Here is a 12,500-nt window from a genome sequence, read left to right as displayed (position 1 = left end):
CTACATGCACGAGTTCACAGACACACACACAGTAAACATTATGGCTGACACTTTGTTTTGATGCTGTGGCATCGTCTGGATATCTGCTATAGAGAGTAAAATATACTGCATTTATAACATTCACTTCTGAAAATCTTCAACACGACACGGAGAAGGAGCTTCAACACTCCTGAATAAACACCAGTAGTGAATTAAACACAATGTCTGAGTGTCTACTTTCATCAGCACTTTATTAAATAATCAGAGGCACAAAGTGACCCACATTACATTAATGTCTGTGTGTGTGTGTGTGTGTGTGTGTGTGTGTGTGTGTGTGTGTGTGTGTGTGTGTGTGTGTGTGTGTGTGTGTGTGTGTGTGTGTGTTACCTGAGATGATGCTGAAGGTGGCTGTAAGCAGGAGAAGTGCTGTTCTCTTCATAGCTGCTCCTCTTCACTCTGTAGCTCCTACTTCTTCACTACTCACTCCTTCATCCTCTCCTCCCTCTCCTCATCCTGAAGAGACAGACAGAATGCTAGAGATATAGCTAATGACTCCCTCTGTCTCTCTCTCTCTCACACACACACACACACACACACACATCCCCACACACACACTTACAGGCGGCACTAAGGGAAATGTGTGGTCCTTGTGGTTTTGTCATTGTGATGTGTTGACATGTTCAGTTACACATCAGGGTGTGTAAAATCAACTTTCTGGCACACACCCACACTGCAGAGTCATTCTAAATACCCATGTGTGTGTGTGTGTGTGTGTGTGTGTGTGTGTGTGTGTGTGTGTGTGTGTGAGAGAGAGAGAGAGAGAGAGTGTGTATGGTGATTACGGCTATTTTTGGCTGCCCGACGCTGCCAAACACTCATCACCCTGCCTATGGTGGAAATTTGGATTATTTCAGAATGGTGTGTGTGTGTGTGTGTGTGTGTGTGTGTGTGTGTGTGTGTTTGTGTGTGTTTATGCTCCTAACTCTTGCAATTGAGGAGACTCTTGCAATTCAGTAGGCACCCTCCCATCCGGCTTCGCAAAGGAGAACTGAAAACACGAAAACACAACTCTGACCTCAACCAACTCCTCAGTACAGGTGGAGGGAGACTTGTGTGTGTGTGTGTGTGTGTGTGTGTGTGTGTGTGTGTGTGTGTGTGTGTGTGTGTGGATGGGGGGTCTGCTCTGGGGTCTGCTCTGGGTGGAGAAATTATCTTTTCATGCATTAGGAAGATAAGCAAACTTAACCCTATCATCACACACACACACACACACACACACACACACACACACACACACACACACACACACACACACACACACACACACACACACATCAAGTACACACAGAGTCTTTCCTCTGCACACACACTTTCACTTATTTAAATACTTTATCCTGGTTGGGGTGGTGGCTAACATAGAGCAGATCCTGCGAACATTTAATGAAAGGCGGGAAACAACCCCCCCACCACACACACACCACCACCACCACCACACACAAAGCACCACATACTTTTGCACTATAAACCAACACACACACACACACACACACACACACACACACACACACACACACACACACACACACACACATGCACACCAAACTGTCTTGTGTTTGTGCTGTCCATGATCCCATCCTGAGAGCCCTACACAGGGATACACACGCACACAACACTGTTCCACTGGAGTTCATCACCTTAAATCTGGAAAAAAAAGAAAACAGGACAATCATGTATACAGTGAAAATAAATGATTAAGTATATTGTATTGTTTTATTATATATTATTACAAATATTATACAGATATATTTCGATCTGTAGTATAATAGGTGCACTTCATAGTGTTGACCACCAGATGTCACTGCAGTGAGTTGAATAAATCAGAAGAATTAAATGTATTATTCAGTATAATCTGGAGAAAACCTTCATCTCTCCTCATTTCTGTGTTAAATCACGTTAAAAAACACGCAGTTTTCTGAACCTGAAGCTCCATTGCTCTAATGTATCTGTTCACTACATGCACAGTTTCCAGCTATGGATATGGTTGAAGTTAATTAACAATAGCAATCAGACTTCAGTATGAAAAAGATCACGGATTCAATAATCAGGTGAATATTTGTGAAATTATTGTTTTTATATATCTGGGAAAAAAACCCGAACCTTCTTCTCCCTGTACCAGGACCTTCCATCAAAATAATTAATGACTGAATAATGACAGAAGATTGACGCGCAGGTGGAGGTGTATAAATATGCGGCGCATGCGCAGGACGCGTGTTTGCGACCATGCAGGTGGTGCAGGTGTTGTGGACGCTGTGGACGCTGAGCATCGCGGCCTGGACGCGCTCTGAACTTCTCTCAGGTCAGATTACAACCACATCCATCTCTATAACGTGTTAAAGTGCTGGTAGATCACCATGTTCACATCTTCTGCAGACCTAAGATCAGATACTGGAGTCAAATCAGCTGCTTCTTTTAGGGATTTGGGAGATGTTCAGTGTAGCTCCAGGAGGAGAAGCTGTGCAGTCAGGTGTAAGGTCTTTGAATCCTCCAGACGAGATGGGTCAGACTAAGGAACACACATAACGTGTGGAATGGAGTCAGGATTAATTCAGATAAACGCAACTCTTAAATTACTTCTGTACTCATTATGGATCATCTAAAGTCTGTTGAATGAGAACAGAAATGAAAAAACCTGAGTAAAGTTTTAGGTTTTGTCACTTAGTGTTTGTGTTCCTCACACAGCCCATGTTTCCATGCCTCAGCACTCCCCCCCCCCCCCCCCCCCCCTTTCTAATCTTTTCTAAGTTTCTAATCTTTGGTTGTGCCTGATCTGATCTGATCTATATATAAACAGTAATCAGATATATATATATATATATATATAAACACTCGTACACACTGGAGCTATTTTTTATTTCTGGTTCTCTGTATTTGAGCAGTTCATGGGGTTTGAAAGGTTTTTGGTCACGTTGATCTTCACGTTGTTTCTCTCTGTAGATGGGAGTGTGAGCGCTCAGGAGCCTCTGCGCTGTCGGTTCGGCTCCGTTCCGTGTAAAGACGGCAGAGAGTGTGTGCTTCACCTCCATCTGTGTGATGGAGAGGTAGACTGTGCTGATGGCTCTGATGAAAGCGAGTGTTCCTCAGATTGCAGTATGGGTGAGTCTGAGATGAACCTCTCAGGTCTGATTGGTTATTTAGGTTCAGCACATGAACACTGTAAAACCTGAACATATGAAAAGGTTCATACCAGCAGCCCTGTTCATTATCATCTACCTTCTTCTTCTTCTTCTTTATCATGCAGTTTTCCAGTGAAATTCCCATCTGGATGTTCTTTAATCCTGTGTGTGTGTGTGTGAGATCTCAGGTATGTTCCAGTGTGCTCATGGTAAGATGTGTATTGAGAAGAAGCAGTTGTGTGATGGAGTGGTCCAGTGCCAGGACAGATCAGATGAAGTAGGCTGCTTTAACCCGGACGAGGGCTGTTTTCACCGCTGTGATAAAACACGCTGTGTTTCGAACTCCTTCGTGTGTGATGGAGAAGCAGACTGTGAGGATGGCAGCGATGAAGCTGATTGTGGTAAATGAGCTTGAATGTTATGAGGTTTAAACTCAGAGGAGATGTTTGGAGTTCACATCCTCGTCTCTCTGATCAGGTGATGGGAGCTGCAGCAGTGCAGAATTCCAGTGCGGCAGCGGTCATTGTGTGTCCACCAGCATGCGATGTGACGGTTACCCAGACTGTCAGGATCACTCTGATGAGGACGGGTGTGTCTCCCACCTGGACTGTGCTGCTGATCAGCATCGCTGCCTCAACAAGCAGCAGTGTGTGCTGCAGGAGTGGGTCTGTGATGGAGACAGCGACTGCAAGGACATGTCAGATGAACAGGTGAACATCATGTTCTTCATCCTTGATGCTTTAAGAGGATGTGTGTTGGTCTTAAAATCTCTTCGTGTGTGTGTGTGTGTGTGTGTGTGTGTGTAGAACTGTACAGAGCCTGCAGTGCAGTGTGGAGAGTTTCAGTGGCCATGTGCGTCTCGTACTCAGTGTGTTCCTCAAAACTGGCGCTGTGACGCCACCAAAGACTGCAGAGACCAGAGTGATGAATCAGGATGTGAGTCAGAACACAAACACACACAACTCTTCTGCATCAACATTCTTGAGGCGTATCTGGCAACTCATCCACTTCCTCAATGTCTCGAGTGTTTCTCAGTGGCCCGGGGTCTCAATGTTTATTTAGCTTCACTCTGAGTGTGTGTGTGTGTGAGACAGGTAAGCCGGAGTCCTGTCCTCCTGATCAGTACCAGTGTGATAGTTTGGAGTGTGTGGACCCGTTGCTCCTCTGTAATGGTGAAGCTGACTGTGAAGATGAATCAGATGAGGGAGGAGCCTGTAAGAGCGCCACATGTTCTGACCAATCACGATGTGCACACGACTGCTACATCACACCTAAAGGAACCGTAAGCCTCCGACTTTGAGAAAGTTCTGTAGGAACACCTGCTTCATTTACTCCTTCAGATCTTAACTCATGAACCACCATCTAGATCTTTTAATTAAAGCCGTTTACAGAAACCAGGTTTATGCTCTTGGTGTGTGTGTGTGTGTGTGTGTGTGTGTTGCAGCGTTGCCTGTGCAGGAAAGGGTACGAGCCAGTAGATGGAGGTGTGGAGTGTGTGGATGTAGACGAGTGTGTGAAGACCCCAGATGTGTGTGATCACTCCTGTACGAACTCGGACGGCTCGTACGACTGCTCCTGTAACCAGGGTTACGTCCTGGAGCCTGACAGACGCACCTGTACGCTTACAGGTAAAGTGATCATGTGACCAATGACTCATCGGTACGCTATAAAGATGCAGAGATCTCCGCAATAGATCTCATGTGATCATCTGTTCATGTGCTTTCAGGAGAGCTGAACCTGTTAGTCTCTATACAGTCAGACGTCTTCCTCTTCAGTCTTGGGCGCTCCAGCCTGGAGGTTCTCTCCTCTGAAACGCAGCCCGTGCTCTCCGTGGATTACGAGTGGAAGGAGCAGAAAGTGTACTGGATCAACTCTGAGGCCGAGTCTGTGATGTGGACTACGCTGGACAAGAAGAACAGAGGAACGCTAATCCGAGGTGCAGTCCGACCCCCTAAACTCCACATCATGTTAAGCATGGAAAGATCAGCTATAAGAATTGTGTACTTGTAGGTATCAGGGCTGAGTGTGTAGCAGTGGATTGGGTGGGACAGAACCTGTACTGGACCGACAAAGCAGAAGGTCGGATCAATGCTGTGAGGTTGGACGCTTCTAAGCTGGAGCCTGTGGTTATTGTGGACAATGATGTAGATGAGCTGCGATCGTTAGCTGTGCTGCCTCAGAAGGGGTAAAGTCTCGTATGGTCTTTAAAGCTCATGTAGATGTTTGTACAGGAAGTAACGTGTGTGACTGACACCAGTAACACGGTCACGGTGTTTCTGCGTCAGGGTGATGTTCTGGTCAGAAACGGGACCTGAGGCTCAGATCGAGAGAGCAGGGATGGATGGATCAAACAGAAGAGTGTTGGTGAGTCGCCCTCTGCTCTGGCCAGTGGGTTTAGCAGTGGATCTGCTTCAGAACCGACTCTACTGGACTGATGAGAAACTGCACTGTATCGGATCAGCCACACTGGATGGAGATGATGTTAAGGTACGATTCACACCCTGATTTCTTGAGAAGCATCTCATGTTGCTGTTCAAGTTTTTTATTTTGACCATATTAATTCTGAGATTTAAAAACTTGTATCTTGAAGATCCTGCAGCTGATGGAGACTCTGAGTCCGTTCTCGATATCATTGTTTGGAGATTTGGTTTACTGGTCTGACACTCGAAGGGGGACCATCCAGAAAGCTCAGAAGACGACCGGAAAGCAGCAACTGGTCCTGCTGAAACGGCTCGGCCAACCGTTCAGTATCAAGGGAAGTACCACCAGAGTCCTCTAATGGAGAGCTCTTTGTTCTGCAGTTCCTCCCTGTGACTTTATGACCTTGAGATCCCCTTGTGTTCCATAAGTGACGAATGATAAAACGCGTGTTAATCCGTGTAAACAGGTGATTCATGCATTACTGCAGCCGAGTGTGGAGAACCCGTGTGTGTTACAGAGATGTTCTCACCTGTGTGTCCTCGCACCTGCACTGAAGGCAGTGTGTAAATGTCCGTCTCCACTCCTGCTGGATAGTGATGGACAAACGTGTTCCAAACCAGATGATGCTTCCTTTCTTCTGTTCATGTCCCCTAAATCAATATCTCAGGTACACACACACACTCACACACACACAGTCTTGTAGAAATATTATGTGCATTCTCTTTACAGTGCTGTGTGTGTGTGTGTGTGTGTGTGTGTGTGTGTGTGTGTGTGTGTGTGTGTGTGTGTGTGTGTGTGTGTGTGTGTGTGTGTGTGTGTGTGTGTGTGTGTGTGTGTGTGTGTGTGTGTGTATTTCAGGTGTATGTAGACAGCAGGAAGTCTGGCCTTGGTCTTCATGACTGGCCGGAGCATCTGAGCTTTGATCTCCCTGAAGCCAGAAGAGCCTCAGCGTTTGACCTGGTTCTGAACGAGCGGACTCTGTACGTCCGGGACTCGGCTGCCAGTTCTGTGGGTGTGTTTAAAATGGAGAAGGCATCAGTAAGGTTGTGTGAGACCCTGTTTAAGCTGAGGTGGGGCACCATAGCGGTGCTGGCGGTCGATTACAGCACGCTGAATGTGTTCTGGAGCTCCGAAGAGCAACCTGGAGTGTATGTGACGTCAGAACACGGAACACACACGGCCCTGATCGTTGACCGAGGCACGGTGCGCTCCATGGCGCTGCACCCTCAGACGGGCCGACTGTGCTTCACCAATGCTGAGCTGCAGGGAGCAGGAACACGTCTGGAGTGCACCTACATGGATGGAAGGAACCACACGGTGGTTTGGGATGGAGCTGTTAATCCAGTCTCTCTGAGCTTCTCGAGCGATGGGAACAGGCTTTACTGGGCTGACACTAGTGAGTGACGTACTGGTTTATTCCCTCAGGATTGTGTTCCAAACAGCAGTGTGAAGATAAAATATTAAAGTACCTCAGGATTATTAACTCCTAAGTGGTGCACTGCTTCTTCAGAATGTAACTGTTTATGCATTTGGTTTAAATTGTGAAAATTGTATATCTTAAGATCATGGATTTGTCCTGCAGGTCTGGGTCTCATCAGCTCCGTTAGAATCGATGGATCTGAACTCAAAGTATTAAGGAGTGAGGAACCTGTAGTGGCCTTCACTTTAGCCAACAATGTCCTCTTCTGGATCACAAAGACCGGTACACCATCCCCCTTTTCCCTTTCACCGCTTCAGAAATGTAGTGTTTGATCAATTCCATGGCACTAGTGTACTGTACGTCTCTGCAGATTCCACAAAGTGCTGGTTCAGTGAGGATCATCAGACAGCAGACATGTGGTTTACAGTGAAGAAGGAAGTGCTGGACATCAAGGCTTTCAGTCAGAACGGTAAGAGGAGTTCTGTACGTATCTGCACCCACAGGGTTAAATATTAAATCTTCAGCAACAAAGATGTTGATTTTAGTATTTCAGACACAGAACAGAACCTCCACTATAAACATCAAGTGGATCTTATGGATGATGGAGTTTTGGGCTTTTATCATGATGTTCACCGTCTTCTGTATTTCCAGGCACTAATTTGTGCTCCAGTGGAAATGGAGGGTGCAGTCAGCTGTGCTTGGCGTTCCCTGGTGGAAGGACCTGCCGCTGTGGGCGGGGTTTCCTCCCCACCAATGAGACCGGCTGCGTCCCCGACTCGCGATGCCCATCGGGCACTAAGCCGTGTGTTCGTGGAGAGGAGTGTGTACCCCTGGAGCAGTTCTGTGATGGTGATCCGGACTGTGCTGATGACTCCGATGAGATCTGTGAGGAAAATGGTTTCATTTAAGCAACGTTTCAGCATGTTGTGTTTTTAAGGAAGAATCTGGACATGAAAGACTGTTTACTATGGAGACTCTTCTCCTTTTTGTTCCAGGTGTCCACGATGAAGCTGAAGGTGTCAAACCAAAAGTTCATCCCAGCTCTATATCTCTACTTCCACCAAGACCAGGAGCTTCTGATGACCCTGGTTTAGTAAAGAACATTGACTCCAGTGGTGGTCTGTCTCCAAAATCCACTCCTCTGTATGTTCCTGGTGTTGTGAACACTTCTAAATCTCCTAAGCCTGACCTGAACGACATTAAGGTGGAAAGTGTGGACTCGGAGTCGTGTGGGACGAGGATGTGTAACGGGAAAGGAGAGTGTGTGCTGTTGGATGGACAGATGACGTGCGAGTGTGAGTTGGGGTACAGAGGAGACCACTGCGAGTATGAGGTTGGAGGGATGATTCAGGGGCCGGTGATCTACGCCACTGTGGGACTGGCTGTCGGGGTCCTCGTCCTCGGGGTGATCGTGGGGATTATTCAGAAAAACAAAGCTGCAAATCGCAGGTAGACCATCCTGATGATTCAGTCAGAACACATGTTCATACACGGTAGTAGAAGTAACATCATCTCTACTGGGGTCTTTTACAAGCACATATTAGTGCAGATGTAGAGGAACCGGTTTTAGCTGGTTTATTTAAACTTCCTTTAATAATCCAAAAAAAACCCATGATGAAACTAAAGTTACAGCTGCATATTAGATCCAGAGCAGATCATTTGATGATGAGATAATGATCATTAAAACTGTTCCAGTGTTTATGTGGATGGTTTGGAACACTGGAATCTGTAGTGGAGCACTAACGTGTGTGTTTGCAGGCAGGCACGGCCCATCGTGAGGGAGACGAGTATGAGGGAGCTGTCGAACAGAACCGAGACCACGTCCATGCAACACAACACCAAATCCACAGATCCCGAGAACCCGGAGGTCCGCTGAAGATCGAGACTCGATTATTCAACTGCTGTTGTGTTTTAGCCTAGCGCTGATTTCCTCTCCACCACAGGGGTTTAGATCATCAGGGGTTTAGATCATGTCCAGCTTCCTGTGCAGCCTCTTGCTATGAAATAAAGTTGCTGCTGTTTGAGCATTGCTGTGAGATTTCTACTGATTTCTTCACTCTACATGTTAATACAGAGAGCAGCTTCATGCTTGATATTTGCTGGAGTCTGTGGGATCTGAAACACCTTCAATCAAACATCAACCTGATTTTTAGTAATCACTTCACAAACATGAAACTGGAGAGTAAAGAAAATCATGGTGTTAATATTTAAACCAGGCTAGAGATCAGAACCCAGTATTAATCACCTTCACTCGGTGTTCAACTCTAAAACGTTTACATCTGGGAACATCTGGAAACTGTTCCCACAAGCTCTGACTTTATCAGCTGCAGTGCTGGAGTCAGTATAACTGCCAAACGTTCAGTTAATATTTTATATATTATTAATCACTGCACTACAGATGACCTGTTAGCATCCAGGCTAACATGCTAATATCTGAATATATACACTCGCTAAATTACTAAAATACGATGAGATTTTGTAGCTGTTTGTGTTTCTGCTGCTGTTACTTACTGTGTAAAGGAAAAGTAAGAAGTTTAAAAGTGGTCCATAATCACCATTAACTTCCTGATCGAGACTCTGAGGGGAAAATGGCGGGAAACGTTTCAGCAAAATGTTTTAAAATCCTAAATTTAGAAGAAAAAAATCACTAGTTACATTAAAACAATTACATTTTAACCATAAAACTTCCTCATTAAGTTCCTCAGAGTTCTGGTGTGTGGTCGGGTTTAACTCTTATTCTCTATAGAGATCTTCCTAAACTACATCAGACCCTGTACAGTTTCACACAACATGATCATTGAAACACCCAGTGATGGTTCTGATCCATTCTGTTTATTCATTGAGAAGTTTCCTCACTGGAGAGAACATCTGCTTTATTACAATAGACACATTTAGCCTTTGCTTTCATTAAACCACTGACTCTTGAGGAACATTGCAGGAACATGAATAAATATTTGTTCAAGACGACGTAGTGTATTCCATTAACATCACACAGTCCCCTACAGAACGAGTAGGATGGAGCTGAATGAGAACTCCAGCCTCTGACATGACGTTTCCATCATCTGTCCTGACATGTCAATGCTCAAACGTTCAGAACAAAACCGTTTGTGAAGAAGTAATGACATCAAACAAAGTGCTGACATCAGCCATCACTGAGGAGGAGGAGGAGGAGATGGTGCAGATCATCACAGGCTGAGCAGGATGAAGGAGAGGAGTAGATGTTCTTCAGGCTCAGGTGTGGATCAGATGCTGATTTAATCCTGTGAGGTGTTATAGGAGCCACACGTGCTGCACTTCATCCCCAACACGTGGAAATCTGCAGTACATCGGTTCTGACAGTCGTTACACAGGATCTGTCTCACACACACACACACACACACACACACACACACACACACCTCTGATCATGCTGTGTAATGTTCAGTACAGACATTAGAATGACAGAATTGCTCTTGTTTTGTGTTGCGTGTGTGTGTGTGTGTGTGTGTGTGAACTCCCCCCTCTGAGGCACGTGTTAACGACTACCTTCATTTTCCGGTTCTTGAGCTCAGGTGGCATGGGGCACTGAGCAATCTCCATGTCTCTCTCCTCCCAGAACCACTCCATATTCCTTGCTGAGTGCATGCACAAGGGGCACCGATACGCCCTGAAACACACGCCGACCGGACGTTTATTCACTTCTTCTTCTTCCGGCTGCTCCCATTAGGGGTCGCTACAGCGGATCATCCGTCTCCATACCACCCTGTCCTCTATATCTGCCTCTTTTACACCAACTACCTGCATGTCTTCCCTCACCACATCCATGAACCTCCTCCTTGGTCTTCCTCTTTTCCTCCTACCTGGTGGCTCCATCTTCAGCATTTTTCTACCAATATAATTCATGTCCCTTCTCTGCACATGTCCAAACCATCTCAATCTCGCCTCCCTCACCTTGTCACCAAAACATCCTACATGTGCTGTCCCTCTAATAAACTCATTTCTAATCTTGTCCATCCTCGTCACTCCCAACGAAAACCTCAACATCTTCAGCTCTGCTACCTCCAGCTCCACCTCCTGTCTTTTACTCAATGCCACTGTCTCTAATCCATACAACATCTCAGGTCTCACCACAGTCCTATAAACTTTCCCTTTCATTCTTGCAGATACTCTTCTATCACAAATCACTCCTGTCACTCTTCTCCACCCACTCCACCCTGCCTGCACTCTTTTCTTTACTTCCCTAACACACTCTCCATTACTTTGCACTGTTGACCCCAGGTACCTGAACTCCTCCACCTTCTCCACCTCTTCTCCCTGCAACCGCATCACTCCACTGCCCTCCCTCTCATTCACACACATGTACTCTGTCTTACTCCTACTGACTTTCATTCCCCTTCTCTCCAGCGCATATCTCCACCTCTCCAGGCTCTTCTCAACCTGCTCTCTACTCTCACCACAAATCACAATATCATCTGCAAACATCATAGTCCAGGGAGACTCCTGTCTGACCTCGTCCGTCAACCTGTCCATCACCACTGCAAACAGGAAAGGGCTCAGAGCCGATCCTTGATGCAGTCCAACCTTCACCCTGAACCAGTCTGTCGTACCTACTGCACACTTCACTGCCGTCACACTGTCCTCATACATGTCCTGCACCACCCTCACATACTTCTCTGACACACCTGACTTCCTCATACAATACCACAACTCCTCTCTCGGCACCCTGTCGTACGCTTTCTCTAAATCCACAAACACACAATGCAACTCCTTCTGACCTTCTCTATACTTCTCCATCAACATCCTCAAAGCAAATAAGGCATCTGTGGTGCTCTTCCTCGGCATGAAACCATACTGTTGCTCACAGATGGTCACCTCTTCTCTCAGCCTGGCTTCCACTACTCTTTCCCATAACTTCATGGTGTGACTGATCAACTTTATTCCCCTGTAGTTACTGCAGGTCTGCACATCTCCCTTATTCTTAAAGATTGGTACCAGCACACTCCTTCTCCATTCCTCAGGCATCCTCTCCCCTTCCAGAATCCTGTTAAACAATCTGGTTAAAAACTCCACTGCATCTCTCCTAAACATCTCCACGCTTCTACCGGTATGTCATCTGGTCCAACCGACTTTCCATTCTTCATCCTCTTAATCGCTGCTCTCACTTCCTCCTTACTAATCCTATCTACATCCTGCTTCACCAACTCCACATCCTCCAACCTTCTCTCTCTCTGATTTTCCTCATTCATCAGCTGCTCTAAATACTCCCTCCATCTTCTCAACACACTCTCCTCACTAGTCAACACATTTCCCTCTCCATCCTTTACTGTTCTATCTTGCAGTACATCCTTCCCAGCTCGGTCCCTCTGCTTGGCCAATCGCTACAAATCCTTTTCTCCTTCCTTAGTGTCCAACCTCTTATACAGCTCCTCATATGCCTTTTCCTTGGCTTTCACCACATCCCTTTTAACCTGCTGCCGCATCTCCTTGTACTCCTGCCTACTTTTCTCATCACTCTGTCGATCCCACTT

At 46.1% G+C, this 12,500-nt stretch overlaps 3 protein-coding genes across 4 annotated transcripts in view; 1 reads left to right on the top strand and 2 right to left on the bottom strand.

Annotated features, from left to right (window-relative positions):
• Positions 1–716, bottom strand: part of susd1 (sushi domain containing 1) — a 10,860-nt gene extending 10,144 nt beyond the window's left edge. The window contains exons 1-2 of one of the 2 annotated variants that reach the window (XM_083527154.1): positions 599–716; positions 367–492 (exon numbers count right to left, since the gene is read on the bottom strand). In XM_083527154.1, the coding sequence (XP_083383280.1) occupies positions 367–418 (52 nt within the window). In that variant the 5' untranslated portion in view covers positions 419–492; positions 599–716. The other variant, XM_083527155.1, reaches the window with a different exon arrangement.
• A 1,477-nt stretch (positions 717–2,193) lies between these two features.
• lrp13 (low-density lipoprotein receptor related-protein 13) lies at positions 2,194–9,020 on the top strand. Its single transcript, XM_083526727.1, has 18 exons — positions 2,194–2,335; positions 2,974–3,132; positions 3,341–3,553; positions 3,630–3,862; positions 3,959–4,088; positions 4,247–4,434; positions 4,597–4,780; positions 4,879–5,088; positions 5,163–5,337; positions 5,438–5,639; positions 5,743–5,908; positions 6,041–6,240; positions 6,432–6,969; positions 7,156–7,275; positions 7,364–7,462; positions 7,645–7,878; positions 7,989–8,442; positions 8,752–9,020. Exons 1-18 carry the CDS (start codon positions 2,260–2,262, stop codon positions 8,867–8,869), a joined length of 3,699 nt encoding a protein of 1,232 aa, XP_083382853.1. The 5' UTR covers positions 2,194–2,259; the 3' UTR covers positions 8,870–9,020.
• A 1,073-nt stretch (positions 9,021–10,093) lies between these two features.
• Positions 10,094–12,500, bottom strand: part of rchy1 (ring finger and CHY zinc finger domain containing 1) — a 4,034-nt gene continuing 1,627 nt past the window's right edge. Inside the window, exons 2-3 of the mRNA XM_083526728.1 lie at positions 10,519–10,639; positions 10,094–10,346 (exon numbers count right to left, since the gene is read on the bottom strand). Of these exons, the coding sequence (XP_083382854.1) occupies positions 10,248–10,346; positions 10,519–10,639 (220 nt within the window). The 3' untranslated portion in view covers positions 10,094–10,247. The remainder of the gene's footprint in view (positions 10,347–10,518; positions 10,640–12,500) is intronic.

This window comes from Silurus aristotelis (assembly GCF_946808225.1).
Source record: "Silurus aristotelis genome assembly, chromosome: 23".
Lineage (NCBI taxonomy): Eukaryota > Metazoa > Chordata > Actinopteri > Siluriformes > Siluridae > Silurus > Silurus aristotelis.
This window is presented reverse-complemented; position numbering and strand designations above follow the sequence as displayed.